The sequence below is a fragment of the Ornithodoros turicata genome, chromosome 1 (genome assembly GCF_037126465.1).
Source record: "Ornithodoros turicata isolate Travis chromosome 1, ASM3712646v1, whole genome shotgun sequence".
Classification (NCBI taxonomy): Eukaryota; Metazoa; Arthropoda; class Arachnida; order Ixodida; family Argasidae; genus Ornithodoros; species Ornithodoros turicata.
In genome coordinates, this window is record NC_088201.1 from 232,787,934 (window position 1) to 232,810,729 (window position 22,796).

A 22,796-nucleotide genomic window follows, 5' to 3' on the forward strand; every position below is an offset into this window, starting at 1 on the left:
TTCGTAGCGCCATCTAGCGTGTATCCTGTCAACTCCTCAAACAGCATTGGTTTCAATGCCCTCTGACAGGTTGATGCATTACATTCTAGATGGCGCTATGCGCGTGTTCACTGGTCGTTGGTTGCGATGATCATTGAAGACAGCCCGTGTAACAGGGTTATAAGAACGTAAGCATGTGACTGGTTCGTGGCAAAAAACAAAACAAAAAAAAACATTCACTAAAACTTGCTTTTCTCTAAACCTACATTTCCTAAAGTGCAGAGTTGTACACGCTACTCGAAAAAAGTAATCGATTACAATTAGTCTTACTACTGCGCGAAAACTAATTATTTACCGCTACAAATTACTTCATCGAAAACGTAATACGTTCCCGATTAAAAATGTAACGCGTTACTTTTCCCGTTACTTTTAAATTGTGGGCCATAGCAAAGCCAACAAGCCTGCAGTGAATGCAACCATGCAGCTCTTGTTACAAATTCTAATATGAGACACCAACATACTTGATCAGTGAAATTCGCAAATACTTTTGAAAGCAACATACAAAACGCATACACAGGCTTATTACAGATTTATATACCCATTTAAGGCAACATCGAAACATCTGCGTGGAAAACATCCGCTTCGTTTTATTACTAGTGTTATGTTCAGCCCGCACAATTTGTCAATACAGTCACCTATTATACGGTTGCTCCAGTAGGTGGCAGTATAAGGGATTATCATATTACTCTGGTGTGCATGGAACACGTGTGGACTAGAGACGGCCGTCACAGTGACCTCTGCGTCATTGCTTCAGTCGAACTCGTGGTGGAACAAACACTCTTAAAAATGAACTTCACCGCATAGCACGCTCCTAGCCAACCATCATCTCGAATGATATCGTAATCTACCCTGATTTGTTGAAAACGGGAGGCGTACGCCTTTTGTGACACTTATGCCGTTCATAATTGTCACAAAAAAGGCGTACGCCTCCCGTTTTCAACAAATCAGGGAAGATAACGATATCATTCGAGATAATGGTTGGCTAGGAGCGTGCTATGGGGTGAAGTTCATTTTTAAGAGTGAAGAACAGATTGATTTGCTGAAAAGGTTTGCCATTGTTGACAGAAGGTTAATCAGATCAGAAATTGCAATCAGATTACTGGGAAAATTACTTGCTCACAAAATTAATTGATTACGTTAAAAATTACTGGAAAGTAACTAATTACTAGTAAGGCAATTACTAGTGACACGTTACGAACAGCTCAGCTAAAGTGTAAGGCGTGGCCGTTTTTCCTAAAACATTGTTCTCTAAAGCGTGGCATGCAAAACGAGGCTCGCTGCTTAAAGGTGGGACTTTCGGTTTATTGACGATCACTTTGCACACGATACCAGGGGTTCGCAGCATACAGGATACACCCCTTCCTTTCGACCTAAGACTGTGCAGCCCTTGCCCACGTAGTCAAAGTCGAACGGGGGGCAACTGTAAAAGGAACGTTAGGAAACCAGTTAACTTGTCATACGTAGAAAGTCAATGATACGTCAACCCACCTCCAGACTAGATACATACAACAGTTACGTTTACATCGTCAATGCAGTATCGAGTTTCTTTTTTTTTTGTTTTTTTTTCAGTGACAACATAAAAGTGATACATTAAGGCTGAAAGGCCATCCGGATCATAGCCGAAGCTAGTGCGATCCGTATAAACATGTCAACATAAATATGTGGCAGCAGTATACACTGAACCACATAACTACAACGCTAAAAATATGCACGGCACAAAAATCCTAAACAGTGTTATCTATGTTGATTCATGACCAATACAATGAAGTAAGTACCTATGTAAACCTAATTTAAATTTCCTTGATGATATTACATATAGTGGTAAGGAATTCCATTCAATGACGCCTTGATATTGTAAAGTACGCATCCCATGCTCATTCGATTCATGTTGTACTAAGAGATGTTGGCCGAAGCTAGTGCGATCCGTAGAAACATGTCAACATAAATATATGACAGCAGTATACACTGAACCACATAACTACAACACTAAAAATATGCAATCACAAAAAATCCTAAACAGTGTTATCTATGTTGATTCATGACCAGTACTGTGAAGTAAGTGCCTATGTAAAGCTAATTGAAAGTTCCTTGATGATATTACAGATAGTGGTAAGGAATTCCACTTAATGACGCCGTGATATTGTAAAGTACGCATCCCATGCTCATTCGGCTCATGTTGTACTAAGAGATGATGGTCTAACACAGAGCGGCTGGTGCGAGTTACAGAGGAAAAATGAAGACCTAGAACTAGCCCTTCAGTAATAATACATTTCGTTATCATCAGTACAGTCCTCTCAAAACACAATGTGTTAAATGGCAGAATGCGCAGTGTCTCAAGTTACAGCTGGCTTTTGCTGCATCTAGTGACAGGTCAGTTATCACGCTAATACTCCTGCCACACGGACAGTCCTTCACTGATCCTTGAAATCAACGGTCACTGAGCATGCCCGTAGCCAACCGGAAGCAAGCCAGTTCACTCCTTCAGAGAGACGGAGGTGTGAGCTAGTCACGACACACCACGGTAGTTTCAGTGGCGCTTAAAGTGGGACTAGGCAACAAAATCACCACAGCGATTGTGACATAGCAGTAACCCTTGGAGTGTCAGGAACATGCATACGAAATATCGCGTTCCCAGAGTGCGCCAATTTTATTCGAACGAATTATTGCGAAGTAAGCGCTTCGTCTCTGTGAAGCAAGAGGGCGCGGAAAGCAACACTGCCGACGTCATCCTGCACGGAAGAATGCAAGCTTCGTAGCAGACGACAATGCCGGGTGACGTCACGCTATCTTCCTCCGGGCGAACCGCTGTGCGCTTTGCTTGTTGGTTTCGGTTTCGTATTGTCATCATTTACGAATTAATTACTCGCACATAATGAATGCGAATGTTGTATTCGGTATGTCGCTCACCTATTTTTTTTTTCGTTATCCTTTCGAAGTCTCCCTTTAAATGCGCTCGCGAAGTTTGTGGCTTGGCGTCGCTTTACCGGCACAACACCTCTGAGTCCCTGTGAACGAGTGACGCTAAGGCGTCTCGCCGAGAAACAAATCCACAGCCGGCACGTTTCGTAAACTTTTTTGCAGCAGTGAACGCTATTTTGAAAGTATCTGATAAGCATGGAAATCTTACGTGTTGATGGTAAGAACAGCGTTTTGCGCGTCGCATTCATACTCGATGCAGCGCAACGTGTCGTAGAACACCTCACCGTCTCTCTTCAAGCCCTTCCGGGTGACGCACCGCCCTGTAGGACAAAAGTATAGATTAAGTAGGATTAAAGTAGGATTTAGTAGATTAAGCGCCTTGAATCGAGTTAAGAGAGCACATTAGGTTTCGAGAGCGTTCACATTGTCGACTAGGTCGGGAACAAGAAACGAATAAATATAATTCAAAATATTTTTATTTAATTTGGTTTCAGTCAGTTCACATTCAATTCAAGTTAATATTCGAGTTTGCCGAAGTGTTCCACGCAGAGTTCCGACGCAGTGGCAGTCATCGATAACTATACAACACACGAATTGTGGCATTGTCCGCTGGTTGGTGGTAACCATAGTCGTGCTGCAAGACTGGCGAGGTGGTGGGTTCGAATCATACCGCTGGCTGTGCTGTCTGAGGTTTTCCCTGGGTTTTCCGAAGACTTTCCATGCCGAATGTCGCTACGCCGCTCATAGCCATACTTACTTCGCGGCGCTAACACGCAATGAAAAAAAAAAGAGATGTTCGGCGTGCAGATGTGGACAGATGGAGAGTGGACAGCAGGAAGGAGCGGGGGACGCGGAGAGTTAGTCTGCGTCCTGGGCCGACTTCAGGGGGGGGGGGCTTGGAGCGATGGAGCTAATTGTATAGAAGGAGCTATCGCGTTGGTCATATAGGCCGCTATCCGACTGAGGTAAGGATACGCCTGTGGTTCTGCTTTCGGCTCATTCGCATAGCAAGAATTCGACAATTTATATCTCAAAGTGCGTTCGCTTCACAGGGCGTTTAATAAGAACCGTGGATTTCGATAATGATTGACTTCAATTCTGCTATCTCGCATTTCCCAGAAAACGTGCATGTATTGGGTTAATTAATGAATTTTAACTAATTAGTCGTCACGAAGGCAGAAAAACAGGCGATGTCAAGTTGCCGGTGATCAGTAGATCAAAGAGTGATATTAAACGGCAGGAGCAACTTTTTTATTTACACGTGGTAACAAGACTTTCGTGCACGAGACTGCAGTTCTTCAGGTTACAAAAATATGTATAACCTATATGCATATTTGCATATATGGATATATTTTTGTAACCTGAAGAAGTGCAGTCTCGTGCACGAAAGTCTTGTTACCATGTGTACATAAATAAGGTGCTCTTACCGTTTAATATCACTCTTTCATTCGTCGTCCGGTAGTTGCACCCACTGTCGTACAGGATGTTCGCCTGGCCGTATAACCCATAGGCTCAAGCGACACCTATTTCGTTATGCTAGTTTTTTTTAAATAAAAATTCTGTGACGAATACCGACGACCATTGCGAAGAAATCGACCAGTGAGGTTGTACTCGATGTTCGTCAACTTTTACTCTGTACAGCAGCTCGTAGCTCATTTATTCTCACCCAGCCTGACTCCGTTTTACATGCACTACAAATTACATATTACACGAGAAAAGGTCACCCCAAGGACAAACGAACACGCAGACAACCAGAACACATTCTCTGATGCGGTAGATGATTTACTCTTTGCCAGGACCTTGTATTAAGAAATAGTATTGCTTTGTTGTGGTTCTCTGGGTGCGTTCCTCCCCGTCTTGGGGTCACTTACTATCATATTTCATGGGTTATCCACGGGCACTTTGAATCTGGTCCACATAGTACGTATATAGCTCTCCATTACCGTATAATAACTCTACTTACCATTCCTTACACGAACTTCTTCGACGCCAGCTGCTCCGAAAGCTACAGCCAACAGGACCGCCAGGACTACGCAACAGTGTAAGATATACATTACTGATCTCTCCACACTCTGGGCTTCCACTAAGATTGGCTCAGAATTTCTTCCCAGTCAAATAGCGCACTTGACTCCGCTATGTCTGTGTCGCTTAACAGGTCATAAGCGTGTAGTTGTGGCCGTTAACCGTGATATATATACATTACCTAGAGGACAGAGTTGCAGTTTGTAGATCGCAGGCCCTGGAAACGCCGGCGAAACAAAAACCATCATCCATTTACAATGACGTAGTACTTTTGAAAGTAATCAAGCGACCGTACACGAGGTATAAACATGTCTCCTATGAATACTGTTTTATTTTTTGCATATACTGTTCATTATACGCTGATTGTGTGTGATGGGACACCAAGCCGTTCTCGTTCACAGCTGTCTTGAGCGGTGTTCTTAACGAGGCGGAATATTATTCGTGATTCGTATAGTAACACGCAGTGTGCAGACGCGATACCTATTCAATAACCTTGAATTGGCTTCGAATCTATCGCTAACCACGTGTGTTTTTTTAGGGATGTAGCAACAGTGATGGCCACTAACTACTTCCACAGTAGTTTAACTACAACTACTAACTACTTTGCGATGGAGTAGTTTAACTAGTAGTTCAACTACTTTTCAGGGGAGGTAGTTAAAACTACTTCTTTAACTACTGCAATGTATTTTAACTACGTCCCTAACTAGTTAACGTAGTCCATCAACACCAATCGCATTCTATAGTGTTCTTGGGTACCTAAATATGAATCACAAGCAGCGATAAAAGTGGAGATATAGTACACATGCACGGCACAATTACCCTGCCCCTCCGTTTCCATCAAACCAGTAGCTTAAGGTAAAAATCGGAAGAACAGTTGTGCCGTAAAGCTTGCGGCAAAATCGGAAGTAGTTGACGCCTGCAGTAACCTAAGTACTGTAGTTAACTACTCGAAATAGTAGTGTAACTAGTAGTTGCACACTACATTTCTGCAAGTAGTTTATAACTACTTTTTACCTTCAATCAAATAGTGTAACTAGTAGATTAACTACTGGCCATCACTGTGTACCAACCGAATCCACGAAACCTCGAATCCTATAGTCAGGGATTCGAAATTCGCGACTACTACAGATGGGACGAATCCAGAATTTTACAAATCCGAATCCGGATCCGGATCCGGATCCAAGGGAGGTTCTGCGAATCCGCGAATCTTACGAATCTTTTATTTATAAAAATTTCAAAAAGCCAAGAGAAAAAAAACCTTCTACTGAAAAGTGTTTTGAAGCAAAATATGATACATTTGTTTAATGAAAAATAATAATAATAATAGTTCAGTTTCTGGAGAAAATATACACATATAGTTCATTTATTTAACATAGTAATTTTAACCAAATAATTTAATTTAACTAAATAACTTTCTTAATTCTTTTGTTCCACCTGCAATATAGGGTTGGAATAGTCTTCCACAGCGCATTGTAGACATTGTTAATCCGAGTGCTTTCCGGGACGAACTATGCACATATTTTCAGTGAATAACTTTTTGGAAAGCTTCTCTTTTCAGTCTCTCTTTCCCCCCTTGCTTTCTAACATGTTATATAACAGTATGTGTAACCTTAACATTGTATAATTTGAAGTTTGTGCTATAATTGTAGCTCGCAAAGGTTGTTGTAGATTGGTTTTGTACCACTTACTGAACTCGCCACTTTTTAGTCCACCCCTCATATATTGCCCCTGGGTCCTTGAAGTACATGAATAAATAAATAAATAATAAAATAAATAAATAAATAAATAAATATTGTTCATCGACTAGAAGAAATAGATAAATTCTCGAGCCTGAATTATTTCCATAAAGCTAAAGCAACAATCAAACAGCAAAAGCATATTACTCTTAAACTTGTAATGTACAACAGTTCCTGCCTGAACTGTTTCAGTCCAGAGCAATGTAAACAAAGAAACAAGAAAACACCCGTCGTCCAATGAGGCTTTCGGCGGACTCCGAAGGCGCCAATTTAAAAAAAAAACAAAGAAGCAAACGAACGTGATTGGTGGATTCCAAAGATTTGATTCGCCGTTTTGGGCCAATCTCAGTGCCCAAAACGGCGAATCGAATCTTTCGGATCCACCAACCGCCTTTGTTTGTTTCTGTTTTTAAAATTGGCGCCTTCGGAGTCCGCCTAAAGCCTCATTGGACGATGGGTGTTTTCTTATTTCTTTGTTGTTTCATTTCTTTGTTGTTGTTTCTTTGTTTCCTTTTTTTTTCTTTATTTACATTGCTCTGGACTGAAAAGGGTTTGGGCAGGAACTCTTATACATCGCAAGTCTAAAAGTAATCTGCTTCTTGCCTCTGATTGTTGCTCAGTTTCATGGGAATAATTGAGACTCGAGAATTTATGCATTTCTTGTAGTCGACGAACAACACGTTAAATAAGAAGATGGGTAGAAATCCAGCGAACCGGTAGAATGTAGGAAGGGAGTTGCCTCAGGACAGAAGCCGCCGATATTTCGAACAGAGACTGTTCTTCTTCTGGGCACCTTCCTCATCATTGGCATGTAATTTAAAGGGTTAGGTGTGACGTGTTTAAAGGTTCATGCGAATTGTGGGTCAACAGCCCGGAGGGAAGAAAGGTTCCGTACGGGCTTTTACGGCCGGAGTGAATGGCTGCTTTGTTAGAGTGTGGGAGGGGATTATGTGAACGTAGTGATCTAGGCTACAGACCGGTTACAGAAAACTGGAAGGCTCACGAACACGTGGACGAAACGGGACAACAGGCAATAATTGGCAAGCATAGCGAAAGATAAGGAGGTTAGTGGTTACGTGGGGAAAATTCCAGAACCAGCAAAGGGTTTTTTTGTTTTTTTAATATTTGTAATGCAAAGTTGTGGCATGCAATAAAGAAAGTAGAAAGCAGTGGCCATGCAGAACATAACAGATGATAATGGAGGTAGAAGGGAAAAGTATGTTTTATTTGTGAAGTGTTTCTAGGGTGCCTTGTGATTTGTTGATACCGGACGGGTGAAGAGCGTTGAACTTGTATATGAGATGAGACTCCCTATCACGTCTGTCACGTGTGGATCTAAACTCGGTTTCTAAAATATATAGTTTAATGTTGTCAAAATTGTGACCAGGAACGTTAAAGTGTTCGGCGACTGCTTTGGGGAGTTTGTTGGACGTGTCGGTTCTGTGTGCGATAAGGCGGTTGTTCATTTGTTTGCCGGTTTCACCAATGTATTGCATAGAGCAGTCGCCGCATTCAATGCAGTATATGACATTGGAGCTTGTGCATGTGAATGCGTGGTTAACGGGGTGGGTGTAATTGCTCGCAGTGCTTTTGATGGAGTTAGCGTGTTGAACGTTAAATAAATTAGACGTCTAAATGACGTCTGAATTAGACGTCTTGACGTAAATAAATTAAAGACGTCTAATATGGGTATATTTTCTCCAGAAACTGAAGCATTATTTACGGTAGAAGTGGTTTTTTCCGCGTGGAAAATATTTTCGCGTTTTCGAGCAGAGCTGCTTTGTGGATTGATTCGCGAGAGCTTAAATTCGCGACACAGGTTTCCGGGAGTGCTTTGCTCTTGCATATCGTGCCGCCGTCAATACTCGGGCATATTTCGGCACGTACTAAGACATCCGTTGTTCATGTGGATTGCGGCATTCTAGGTCTATTCTTTCCTTCTCCTCACAGAGATGGGAGGAAAGGCCCTGTCAAATGGCCTTTAGGGACCCTGTAGGAGGCCATAGTACTGGCCGTGTGCAAGTTAGCCAGTTTACTTTAGCAGTTCTTATTAATTATCACTCGGGGCACTGACCAGTTTGGTTGAGATGTGGTACTATCATTCAAGCTGGTTTGGAGAATGCGGGGAAAGGCATGTTCTGGCTTCGTGGTATAGTGGTATATTGCATGTATAGTTCAAAGCGTTTATAGGAGTAACAAAAGCATGATGAATTTTCATTTCTTTTCATCTTGCATGATGGGATAAAACAATCTTCTGCGCTTGCTTAAACTGCCTACGCTACATGGAGTAGAATGGGTCAGGTAGTCGCGGTATATAGCGTCGAACGATTTTCGCTCTCATATGGCAAGAGTTATTCGCGAGAACTTAAGTTCGCGATTTTGGAGGTTTGCGCGAAAAACGCGAAAAATAATTCCGCGCGAAAAAAACCACTTCTACAGTAATTTGTTTTTCGTTAAACCAAGGGTATCATATTCTGTTTCGAAACATTTATCCCTAGACGTGTTTTTTTTTTTTTTTTTCACGCTTTCTAAATTCTTTTTAAAGAAAGGATTCGAAAGATTCGAGATTCGTAAGGTTCGTGGATTCGTAGAACCGCTTCGGATTCGAAAAATTTTGGATTCGAAAAAATTGGATTTGGATTGGATTTATTGGATTGTTTGTAATAGTCCATGCAGAATAGCAGCGAAGCTAGACCCGAAGTCGAAACGGTAGACACCGATGAGCAGGGCCGGTGCTAGGGGTGTGCGGCGCCTGGGGCAAGGGCACAGCGCGGGGCCTGTTTCACACGATTAACTGCATACTTGATATTTTAAAGAAAAGTAATCCCTGGTTGAGGGCTGCGTGCGCGGGGCCTAAGGCGGTCGCCTTACTCGCCCCCCCCCCCCCCCTATCGCCGTCCCTGCCAGTGAGATAACTGCTATCTATTTCCGGTTTCGGACACTTAGGTTAAGGTGGGGCAAGATGAGATGCGGGGCAAGGTGCGACATTTTTTGCTCGACGGTACCTGTCTCAGAGACGCGTTGCTCCAAGCGCTTGAAACTTTACGCATAGGTGGCCAGGTGGCTCTGCGTGTCCGCTTTATTGCACGTGAGAATTGTCCGGATTGGTGTTTACCTTGAAGAGAGAGAGAGAGAGAGAGAGAGAAATTAATCGGTTACTTCTGGTTGGAATGTGAAGACCAGTAAATAAAAAGGCGGGAATTTCTGTGCTCCATTTTCTTGTCGGCTGTGCAGCAGTGTGTCGCAGAACTATTCTGTCAACGTAAGTCCACATCATAGTTGTTTATTGATTCATCTGGATGTACAGGGTGTCCCAGAAAACGTGTCATTGAATTCTAATTAAAAAAACCTACTCCATCTACACTCTTAAAAATGAACTTCACCACACAGCACGCTCCGAGCCAACCACCATCCCGAATGACAACGTTCTCGCCCCCGATTTGTTGAAAACTGGAGGAGGAGCCTATTTTGTGCCGTGCATAATGGACACAAAATAAGCTCCTCCTCCCGTTTTCAACAAATCTAGAGCGAGAACGTTGTCATTCGGGCTGATGGTTGGCTAGGAGCGTGCTATGTGGTGAAGTTCATTTTTAAGAGTGTAGAATCATGCTACCTCCTGATGTGCATGTCATGTAATTATGCAAATTTTTGCAAGAAACTAGGAAATTTGTAAAATAAATGTCACTTTTTTTTACCCTACCAACATGAAGAGCGTGCCGAATTTACTCACATTCATGACAATGAACCTCTACCCGAGAAACGTCATCATGACGTTGGTAGACAGACTGAAACCGAAACCGATCGGAAGGGGAGAGCTGTGTTCCACGAATGGGCATTTGTTCGCTGCCTCCTATTGAAATGAAAGTAGTAAAGGTCGCGTCCCTTTTTAGACACCGTCGTAGTTCCCTCAAGACCGTGGCTTCGCGCGCGACCTTGTTCGCCACTAGCTTTGAACGTAGTTTCACTCTACCAAATTCGTGGCGCTGTCGTACACTATGACGTCATTTGTTTACAAAGAGGTAGAGGTCTATTGACAGTGATATTCAAGATCCATCATATCGGGAAAAATAGCAAAACATCATGCTTCTCGGAGCACTTCAGTGGACCAGTAAAAAAGGTGCGATTTTCTGTAGTTCTTTTTCTTGTCAGGTGTGCAGCAGTGTGTCGCAGGCTTATTCTGTCAAGGTAAGTTCGCTAGAGCCGTACACTCTTAAAAATGAACTTCACCACATAGCACGCTCCTAGCCAACCATCATCTCGAATGATATCGTTATCTGCCCTGATTTGTTGAAAACGGGAGGCGTACGCCTTTTTTGTGACACTTATGCTGTTTATAATTGTCACAAAAAAGGCGTACGCCTCCCGTTTTCAACAAATCAAGACAGATAGCGACATCATTCGAGATGATGGTTGGCTAGGAGCGTGGTATGCGGTGAAGTTCATTTCTAAGAGTGTAGCGACGGGGGTGCGAGAGGGGCAGCCGCCCCGGGCGTCCTCGTCAGAGGGGGCGCGAAACGGCATGACCTGAACAAGCGGGTTGTAGCAGGGTAGTTGGTTGTAGAACATACTTAATTGCAAATGCAGCAAGAGACGCGGGCAGGTAGGTTAAACAAATACGACACGAGGCCTGCAGACTCGCAACTAGCAGAACTTTAATGGGAAGAGACAAATATATACAGAAAAAACAGAGAGCACCCAACCAATTGCAACACAGTAGAAACCTGAAATGAATCAATTCCGTTGGGCTGTGGCAATTTTTACATTGGGCAGTCCGGCCGCTGCCTTACTGTTCGTCTCTTTGAACATGCCTCATCTTTAGGCCGGGCTCCTTCTGGCCATCTTTCAATTCGTCGTAATGAGTGCTCTTGTTCTCCGCAATTCAGGGACGCTACAATAATAGAGAAGAGCCCGAAAAAAAAACTGTTCGGGAGATTATAGAGGCGCTTCACATCAATTTACGCGGCAACAGTTGCATAAGTGTGCCATCCATTGCCTTAATTCAACCTGAAAGAGATTATACCGTGTCTGTGTCTGTTGCACGCAGGGGAGGATCCAAGGAAGATCCTCGGGGGGGGGGGGGGGGGGGGTCGCCATATAAGACGGCGAGCTGCTGCGCTTTCATTTCACACCAGAACTTTCTTTATGACCTACATGTTGCGAAGCTCAGCAAGCTGTATAGAGGAACGCCACTTTAGTCTCTTATAAAAACATGCTGTTAGTCCGTTCAAAACAAAGCATAACTGAAGGTGCTTTCTTCCTAATTATGAAGTCAGCTTATTAGAGATACAATGGCAGCCTCCGCTTCGCACCGTGAGCGAACCGATCAATTATGTATGCGAGCATATGTCATGCCCTTCGCCCAATCTTGGGGCGAAAGGCGCACGCGGGATTGGCGGGAAAACCGAGCGTGCGGCAGGAAAATCTGCCGGGATGGGGAGTAGAGGTATGTCTCGGGGGAGGGGGGGAGGGCCCCCCCTGGATCCACCCCTGGTTGCACAGGGGATGCGGGGTGTGTTGGGTTACACGTGCAGATGCCATTTGCTGTCAGTCCATCTATTCCTACACTCTTCAAAATGAACTTCACCACATAGCACGCTCCTAGCCAACCATGATGCCGAATGACAACGTTCTCGCCTTAGATTTGTTGAAAACGGGAGGAGGAGCCTATTTTGTGACGTGCATAATGGCACAAAATAGGCTCCTCTTCCCGTTTTCAGCAAATCAGGGGCGAGGACGTTGTCATTCGGGATGATGGTTGGCTAGGAGCGTGCTGTGTGGTGAAGTTCATTTCTAAGAGTGTACTTTGTTGCAAGTTCATTTCAGGTTTCTATTGTGTTGCGATTGGTTGGGTGCTCTCTTTATTTCTGTATTTATTTGTCTTCTCCCATTAAACTTCTGCTACTTGCGAGTCTGCAGCACTCTTTTCGTTTTTGTTTAACCTACCTGTCTGCGTCTCTTGCTGCATTTGCAATTAGGCATGACCTGGTAGGTTGGTTTGACAGTATAAAGCGGGAACGAAGATAATTTGAACTTACGATCTCTTGCTGTCTGATAAAGGTTTACAGGGGTTCCTGACGGCAACGAGAGATTTGGGCGGAGGAAGCGCTTCAGATTTGCTCGCTCCGCGACGGCTCTGAAGTCCACATCCTCTTTCTTTATTCATTCAAGTAGATATATGCAAAATGTGGGCCCTCTTGGTTATCCGCTGTTTAACTGAAACAATTAATGCATCCGATAATATGCACGGGGCAAGACGCCGCAAGTTCATGTAATTTCAATGTAATGCAAATTAAATTTAATGTAATATAGAAACTGATAAGTCAACTACTAGGCGGCTTTATGCTTGTTCCTCGGAGATTCTTTTTTGCCATATTGCCTAGTATTTTCCAGCAAATTTTGTTGTTTCCAGCAAAGCAGAGGCGTGCTCAAAAGCGAGCGACCAGCTACTCATCAGATTGGCGGTGCGTTGTTTGCAAAGGACGGTGGAGGGAAATATAGCACCGGGTGCTGATTGGTGTTATAGCACGTTTTGTATGCGGGGGGCTCAACAGGGCTGTATAGGTGTTTGGATTGCAAAAAACTAATTTTTATAGTTTATTAAAACGGCGTGTCACATTTTGCCCCACGCGATGTCTCGTCTTTCCCCCGAAGGTTGGGCCAAGATGACGCAATTCGCAGTTTTGAATTTCTTCTTCTATGTTTATTTTATAACCGGATACGTCCTTTCCGATTTACAGATCGGAAGCTTTTTTACTTGTCATATCTTTTTGTAATCAGTTTCCATAAGTCTCACGGCATGAGGACATTAATAACATTCTAAACCAGATAGCATAATAAATTTTTGAACAATAAAATGAGCATAGATATGTCTTTAACTAAGAAACTCGAAAACTGAACAGACAATTGCTCTACATTGAAGAGATGGACGGATTTTTTTACTGGTTACCATAAATCATGAGAAGATGTGAAGAAAAAAAAACTGCTTAGGAAAGGAAGAGCCGAGAAACGGTTCCATTATCACTGCATATCAATACGTCCTAGATATGGTTGTATTCGGAGGTATGGTACAAATTACAGGATTCAAGGTGCAAGAATTTGTATGCCGAATCTACAATAGTTATAAAAATATCTGCACATCAACATCGGAAGGGCCACTGAAATTGATCAATTTCAGTGGCCCTTCCGATGTTGATGCGCAGATATTTTTATAACTGACTGCTTTCTTGATGAATGCAATGTCCATTGCAATGATTACAATTACATGTGTTCTATAGAACAGATGTAATTGTAATCATTGCAATGGACATTGCATTCATCAAGAAAGCAGTCAGTTATAAAAATATCTGCACATCAACAATTGCAATGATTACAATTACATCTGTTCTATAGAACAGATGTAATTCTAATCATTGCAATGGACATTGCATTCATCAAGAAAGCAGTCAGATCAAATTACCGTATACAAGCGGTATATTTTGCACGATTCATTACGGATTTGTGGAAATTACACCTAACGAAGATTGAATTGCCGAAGAAGGAACGGTCATTGAAATTTAGAGGCATGAAACATCAGTCTTTGTTTACAAAAGAGGATCACTGATCTTTTGTGAATTAAATTAATTAAATTCCACATTGCACGTGTATTTCTCACACAGTTGGACTAGCTCGCTTATGCATGAGCATACGACAAATTGTATAATTTCAAGTATGTCTATAACATCTTTTGAAAACATATGTTGAAAGGAATATATTATCAACTGCCGCAATGCAAATGGAGGATCTTACAAGCATGACGTGCGGGCGAAGTCTGCATTTCTAATCACGTAATATTCGTAACGCACGGCACACAAACGTATATGAGATAAATTCTAAGTGAAAATCAGATTTCGGGAGAAGCGAATCACACAACTGTCATTCACACGCCAGTATTGTTTAACGAATACATAATGAGGGTGAGCACTGTGCATAAACGCAATGGAAGGTATGTAATCTTAATTATAATAAGCAAATCAGCGCAGGTCACACATAAACGTAGGTCCAATTCAGAACATGGGAGAACTGATGATCTGAGGCTGGAACGACATAGAAGGGACCAACACATACAAAGCCTCAATTTGCCTAAGAAATTAACGATAAAAGATGAAAGTCACTGAAAAGGTTAGCCAGCTGTAGGAGTCGAACCCACATCTTCTGGATTGCCGGTCCAGGGCTCTACCAATTGAGCTAAGCTAACACGCCTTCTCAGGCACTTCCAGGGTGCGTCATCTGAAGGGACAGACCAGCCACTCTCTCTCATCAGTTCTCTCATGTTCAACAGTTGCCGCCTGCGTCGATCCCGTCGTATGAATGAGTGTGTGAGTGAGCAAAAATGTAAGAGTGAAAGGAGGATAAGTGAGAGAGAGTGGCTGGTTTGTCCCTTCAGATGACGCACCCTGGAAGTGCATGAGAAGGAGTGTTAGCTTAGCTCAATTGGTGGAGCCCTGGACCGGCAATCCAGAAGATGTTGGTTCGACTCCTACAGCTGGCTAACCTTTTCAGTGATTTTCATCTTTCATCGCCAATTCAGAAAATGTACTCGAGGTTTCCCGTACCCGTACTGAAAAAGTATCACCGTATTCTTAGTGTCATAGCATTCGGGCACTACAAATGGAAAGGCCATACTTTCATTTTAGAAGTTTTTAGCTCATAACGATCAACTCCAAATTTGTATCATTTGCTAGACTAACCCTGTATTTATCGATTTTTTTTTTACTCTTTTCATTTCACCGTGACTACGGCAGTACTATTTACTTCCGAGAGCGTCCTCTCATGAATGTGACTTTGGACGAAGGTTACGCCCATCTTGAGTTGCTGGACTCAGAGTGAGTGAAGAATGAAGACATGTTCCTACACTTCGTTTAAAGTGACAGTCCGGTCGAAAACATGGGTCTGGAAAACACCGTCTTATGGTTTCTAATACTCCGCACAACAACCGTGCAAACTATTTCAGAAGAAATCGTATCGCGCGATTTATAATCGATTTTTTTATGCCGCAGTTGGTCCCGAGTAAAGGCCGAAGCGAGCTCTCGCGTGACGTGCATAAGAGCAAGTGCACGTGACTTGCGCATGCCTGTTTGCGCGATAGTTGGTTGTTGCGTGGTAGCATTTGCCCATTATGATGATTTTGAGTAGCAATCACAAGTTATGCAAAGTAAAATGCTGAGTAGCGTCAATGTAAATACATGTATCACGACGCAGCCTACGGTTCAGTACACTCATAGAAAAAAACACCTCTCTCAATTCCCCGCAACGGCGCAGTCCTGCGCCCCACTGTGTCCACTGGGAACGTCATGCTCACGTGACTGATGACGTACATAGAGGATATTTGGGGCAAGGAGTATGCGAGGGAGAAAAACGAAACCGGATGCCTTCAGAGGAGAAGTTTTTATTCGGTGTCTCGAAAACCACGCCGTTTTGTGAGCTGAAACTTTCCACACAGCATGTAAGCCTCCGTGGCAGTTGAAAAAAAAATCAACTTCCGGTTTTCCCGGACTGTCCCTTGAATCTTGCAAGATGTGCCCATCCCAACGACATAAAATTACTTGTGCAGTGTGTACGCGTGACATGGAAGCAGCACCTGGGAAAAACAAGATGCTGACATAGCCGAGCTGGGTGTCCTCCTGCAGTTCTGTAACAGCCTTTCCATTACCGGAAGCGGAAACGGTAACAGAAAAGTAACGGAAACGAAGTTGAAATAGTACAAGTGCAAGGGTTCCGACAAGCTGGTGTATTGTTAAAAACGACGATGAAACCGGACACACACTCTTAAAAATGAACTGCACCGCATAGCACGCTCCTAGCCAACCATCATCTCCAATGATATCGTTATCTGCCCCAATTTGTTGAAAACGGGAGGCGTACGCCTTTTTGTGACACTTATGCTGTTCATAATTGTCACAAAAAAGGCGTACGCCTCCCGTTTTCAACAAATCAGGGCAGATAACGATATCATTCGAGATGATGGTTGGCTAGGAGCGTGCTATGCGGTGAAGTTCATTTTTGAGAGTGCACGGAATAGAAAAAAGACAACAGGACACGCTGTCAAAGTCAGCAACCCATTTAATGATAACCTACACTCTCTATAACCCCATGATGAGTTGAAAGGGAGAAACAGAGGGAACACTAACACCGTTGCCTCGGGACTTAATCTCTTTGAACTCTTGGGCGACTTAGGCGACTCCTAGCTGAGTTCAAATAGATTAAAGGTACTATAAAGCAGTCGAAGTGCAACCTCATGTATTGTGTGCGTTCTCAGGAGTAAAATGCCGCAAAATGTTCTCACATAGACGTTATAGCTTCCGAAACAACGCCAATTTAAATCTACTGGCAACACTGTGGCGAAGCAGACCGACGAAACGCCAATTCCGCCAAGTACGGCGGCGAAAATGTCTCATGCGCACGACTCTGGGCAAAACAGAGCGACGTGCGATAGCAGCGCCACGGTGCTGAAACAAGGCCCAGGTATAGAGGTTTCGGTACTGGGTGCAAGATTCGTCTTTTGTTTATTTTATTTCCCACAAATTACATTTTCTCAAAAGGTAGTATTTGCAAATCTCAACAGGAAAGCCATCTGTTTATCGGTCTCCTTGTTTACAGGGTTGCTTGACAAATTGAAGACTTCCTCCCACCAGGCGTCACCCCGACATTCTAGACTTCGTTTTTATTTACCAATTAAAAATACTTGGAGTAAACTCCTGCGCATATTACTTGTTGTGCTGAACCTTTGAGTCTAGCACTCTCACGTCATGCTGATTGCATAGGTTCGACCTCGACTGCTTTATAGTACCTTTACGTCACGAGGCAACTGTGTTAGTGTTCCCTCTGTTTCCCCCTTTCCACGCCTCAGGAGGTTATCGGGAGTGTAAGTTATCATTGAATGGGTTACTGAGTTCGAGAACGTGCCGTGTTCTCTTTTTCCTGTCCCATGTCTCAGGTTTTATCCTCGTTTTTTACGAAGTTGAAAGGCCGGTATCAGAAACGGATAACGGAAATGAAAATATAGTAGTAAAATAAATGGAAATGGTAATGAAAACCCGTCCTATGTAAAAGATACCCGAAAATATACCCTTCCCTGGTTAGAAGCATAAATAATTTAATTACAAAACTTTCGTGCAGTAGTCTGCCCTTCTTCAGGTAACAAAATACGCGGTACAGCGAGGCTTTATACACGGTCAACACATAAAAGAAAAAAAATAAATGAAAAAAGCGAACCCACCGCTAGAGTACCAAGGAGCGAAACACTTTCGCGAAGGTGACGGACATACGCATCTCCAGCTCACACTGCCTGCAGTAACTGGAAAGCGCGTAGCGTTACAGAACAGACATCCCTTCCTACCAAACACTGTGTTCTTTACTTGATCTGACGCAATTCCGTTTTCAGTAGAATATGCACTGGTATCAGTCAGTGAATAACTAGTGGAATAACTGAATAAAAAATAAAAAATACTAAAAATAGTAAAAACTACAAATAGCGCTAAAAATACTCCCGGTCGATTTACCCGGAGTATTTTTGGGGTATTTTTCGGTTTAAACCGAAAGCGAGGAACCCTATCCACGGGATACGCAGTTCATCTTCGTTCGTCAGCTCTCAAGTATTCAAGGTTGTCCAACGACCCCTCTCTTCCTTTGCAGAGTCCGGCGGACTCTTGCAGCCTCTACGCATCTCTACCCTTCATTTTCCATCATCCATCGTGTCTCTTCTTTCTTTTTTTTCGCTTTTTTTTTTTGCTATGGTCTGGACGATGCCCACTTTTGTGTTGCCAGCAACGGCGGGCCGACGCAGTCATCCCCCCCCCCACACACACACATCTGACATATGACTCGCATATTTGAGTAATAGGCTACATATTTGTGCACATACTTCTCACAACACTGATAAACCAAAACGGTGAATGGGAGTTGTAAGGTATGTCACTAAAAACGTAACACAGTTGCATTTAGCCTGCAGTTGAACTGTGTGTCAGTTACAGTCAGTGCTTTTTAAATGCAACAATTTGCAGCTACAGTAAAGTAACTTAGCTATGTTGCATCTGAAGACGGACGGAATAACGTGACCCCACAAAAAAAATGTGTCAGAAAAAAAAATGCAAGCGTAGTTATATGGAGTAATGAACACAGTATTTCCCATTAGCGTCGTCTAAGGCCATGCGGCTCTAATACCTCTGTTAGACCAGCACATATACGACCTTTAGGATTACGGCATTAAGAAATAGCCGTAAGTTAGAATACTTTAAAAGTGATAAAACCCCCGTGCCGGGGAACAAGTCTAAAGACGACACAACACATAGGCACACGCTTTTAAAGTATGATACACCGAACAGCCCAATTTTTAACCATTTTCGTAAGTTAGATACGGCCGTAAAGAGACAGTCCGGTCCCCCGGAGGGTATTCGAATTGCGACTCCATTCGATTGTGCTCCAAACGTATATCATCCACGCAAAATAGAAAAGGGTGAAAGCTTTCACGATTTAGAGAAAATGAATAATGTCCTACGGTTAACTCATACCCGGTTTCGGTTTCTCCGTGACGTCACTGTTGTTCCCGACGTCACAAATCTGCACGTTGACAAAACAACACTCAGCGCTTGTTTGAGGTGCAAAGTGAGATTTTCAGGTGAGAGTTGCCCCAGTTGGGATTGGCGATTTGTTTAATAACTTATGTTATTCCCAACTACGTAGCTTGCAACTATTTTTCTATGCAGATGTTGGTGCTGTAACTGAGAGAGGCCTGCCTGACAAATGTTTATGCTGTGTACGCCAAATCTGTGATCAGAACGGGGTTGCAAGTTAACAATACTTATTTGTCTTTTCAAAAGGCATTGGTAGTGCACCGAGCTTTTATCCAGGACGGTGAATACGGGCTACACCCAACTGTTTGGGGGGTTCGATCAAACTCGAAATCTGACACGCACGTTATGTCTTTATTCTTGTTCTCACGATGCACTATGGAACACCCTATGGTTCATGGCTCAACAACACCGTCACATATGCAGTAACCAATCACTCTTAATAAAAAGCAGGAATGCCATGCGTACTAAAAGTACGGAAGCCAAGAAGGGCGACGCACAAAGAACATACAGCCCGCCGAAACGAGCCGAGCAGACGCCGCCAAGGCCGGCAGAGAACCCTCCTGGCCCCACGACTGTCCAAGCGCGGCTTTCAGTCGGGAGCGAAAGATGCAAGTTGCAAATTGCATAATAAATTCTCGGAGGCGAATATAAACGAAATATTTTGCATGGTTGCTCGGAAATATACAAGGACACGGACGCATATTACACTGCTGAGAGGCGATCGGCGGTCCACACTTCGAATCCTTGTGACTCCTCTGGCTACCCGCCAACGGAGCGCCGACATCATACCCCCCGCCATCCTGAGCAGAGTTGACCCAGCGCTCGCTCTCCGCATGCCAGCACATATCTCTGTTTTGAGACTGTTTCTTAGACTGTTTTTTTTAGACTATGTTTTTGAGACTTCGTGTTGTGTCTGTCCCTTCGTGTTCCCTAGTCTCGGGGTTTTACATTATGCATCATCTTCACCAGCTCGCTTACTTCCTAGCCATTTTTTCATTGGCATATCTCTTATCAAGACGCCGTATTAGTTCATCGAATGCGCCTCGACGTTACCTTCACAACACGGTGGCACTACCGCTTGAGACAAGTTAACTCTCCCCACTGCAGTCACTGCGGTGCTGTTGAAGATGTAGAGCACATTCTTCTCCATTGCCCACACCACCACCCTTCCCGCTCCGTACTCTCCGCCTCCCTCAACGAGCTCGACTCCCGTACCCTCTCCCTCACCAAACTGCCTGGCCCCTGGCCCCACCCAGCTCACCAACGCTCTGTCCTCAAGGCTCTCTTCGCCTTCTTGGACGCCACAGGACTTCGATCCTCATTGTAACGGTACCCATTCCTCCATTCCCCGCTTCACTTCCAGCAATGGAGTAGAGTATCGTCCCCGGTGATGAAACTCCCCACCCATCATCCTGAAATAAAGCTGTTGTTGTTGTTACGAGGAATAATGTGATTAAGGCTATTTACTTCACATCTGTGGTACAGACTGTCCCTTTAAAGGAGAGTACGCACGAAAAACGTGTCGAGCTAACACTGAAACATCAATCCGCACCAATTGATATATCAGCGGATGCAATTTGCCATCACCAAGTGCACTCTTAAAAATGAACTTCACCATATAGCACGCCTCTAGCCAACCATCATCTCGAATGATATCGTTATCTGCCCCGATTTGTTGAAAACGGGAGGCGTACGCCTTTTTTTGTGACACTTATGCTGTTCATAATTGTCACAGAAATGACCTACGCCTCCCGTTTTTAACAAATCAGCTCAGATAACGATATCACTCGAGATCATGGTTGGCTAGGAGCGTGTAAAGTCACTAGGAGGGTGCTATGTGGTGAAGTTCATTTCTAAGAGTGTGGCACAAACAATTAGAAACGGGATATTGTCCTTTGAGTGACCAGGCGCTTCTCCACAGAAGAGCAGTTCAGACTAAGCTTCACCTCACGGGTGTTCCTCGTATATGGTTTACCGTTTTTTTTTTTTTTTCGTTTACCGCTGGATAATATTCTAGAATGAAATCGCTGAAGCAGGCAACTGGTCAAGCAACGTGGCCTGAAGTAGTCACGAAGCGCGTGCTCGAAAAACAGCCGGAGGCCCACACGAACTATACCGGCAACGTCACCGAGGGTACACAAGATAGGAGAGGGAACCTCAAGAAGTTTCGGTTTCGTTTTGAGCTTCACGTTTCTTTTGGTAACTAACGAGTCTCTGATTGTCAAATCAACTTTATTTCTCATTTTGGAAAAAAGAAATGTATCCAGCTTATTTGCGCCGCCATTATAATATAATTTCGGATTGTCCCGGAGTCTCCCCGGGAAGCTCTGGGAAGCCTCGGGGCGGTATTGGACGGCCAGACGGTAAAATAGGCGCCACAACGGCTCTTCAACAGAACAGAAAAGCGTTAGGCATGTGACGTAAGAATAGCGGATGAGCTGTAGCTTTCTCTGGAACTACAGGGGGAGTCACGTTGCCTGAATCACGGGGGTGACACAAACCCGCCATTGTTGTAACTACCCTCATGCGGATGCTTTTGGGAAAATTGCCATCTTGTCCTGGTCGCACGTCATAGAAAACGTCATTTTGAGGTCACGTGACTTTGTTTACGTGTCGTTTTGCCTCGTACCGACATATTTCTGTCGTCATAACGCCAAAAGATGAACGTATTTTGCCAGCGCAAACTATGCGGTGCTTCTTCCGCAACATGGTAGCCCATTTCACCTTAGTTTAAGTACATCGCATCGGATCGGTGAGTCTTAACGCGCGGTCGTCATCACATCTTTGGAAGTCGTCAACAGTACGAGGTCTTATGCGCAAAACTGCGCGTTTTACTACGAGATTATCGAATAAAAATAATTAACGTGATCGAAACACATCGAAAACGTTGCGCAGAAACAACAACCGCATTGTTTACAAGCGGTTTGGCCGCCGATCACGGTCGCCGCCATCTTTTAGGTCACGTGTGCCTTGACGTTTGCTGTGACGTGCGGCCAGGACCTGTCCAGGATGCATTACGTTCGCCCAGCACGCTTTCGTCTACGGAGCAATACATTGGATGCCACCCCTGTGGCCTGAATGGCGCAATGAAGTCCGTTTGCACACGCCACTTTATGGGCCATTTTGGCGCGCTGCCACCACAGCGCTCCAAGTATTCCGAAACTATGCGTTGGGGGGGCGGGGGGCTCCCATTGAGGCGTATGTAACCGGAGCCGGGAAGTGGATAGCATTTGTGTCATCAGCGTCTACCGTTTCTCTCTTAGTGTGTAGCTTCGCTGCTAGTTTACATGGACTACAGTAGACCCGCTGTTTATCCGGACTTCATTTATCTGGATCCCGCGCTATCCGGACAAAAAGGCATGGGTACGGATTTCTTCCCATGTATTTCGCCCTCGTTTATCCGGACTTCAGCTTCCGGACTCGGACGAGAATTCCAGAGAACAGAAGTGACTAATATCCAACAAGTGGCTTC

General features: G+C 43.9%; 1 protein-coding gene across 1 annotated transcript; it reads right to left on the minus strand.

The window, feature by feature from the left end:
• Positions 1-1,320: 1,320 nt before the first annotated feature.
• Positions 1,321-5,140, minus strand: LOC135377169 (complement inhibitor CirpT3-like). The gene is made up of 3 exons (XM_064609456.1): positions 4,922-5,140; positions 3,167-3,278; positions 1,321-1,459 (listed from the first exon to the last, which is right to left on the minus strand). The coding sequence occupies exons 1-3, from the start codon at positions 5,010-5,012 to the stop codon at positions 1,351-1,353; spliced, it is 312 nt and encodes a 103-aa protein (XP_064465526.1). The 5' UTR covers positions 5,013-5,140; the 3' UTR covers positions 1,321-1,350.
• Positions 5,141-22,796: the final 17,656 nt, after the last annotated feature.

Excerpts from the sequence above, each read along its gene's own strand:
- LOC135377169 (XM_064609456.1), bottom strand. The coding sequence starts at position 5,012 with ATGTATATCTTACACTGTTGCGTAGTCCTGGCGGTCCTGTTGGCTGTA. Across the intron at positions 3,279-4,921 it reads AGAAGTTCGTGTAAGGAATG|GGCGGTGCGTCACCCGGAAG; the intron begins GTAAGTAGAGTT and ends TTTGTCCTACAG. Across the intron at positions 1,460-3,166 it reads GCTGTTCTTACCATCAACAC|TTGCCCCCCGTTCGACTTTG; the intron begins GTAAGATTTCCA and ends TTCCTTTTACAG.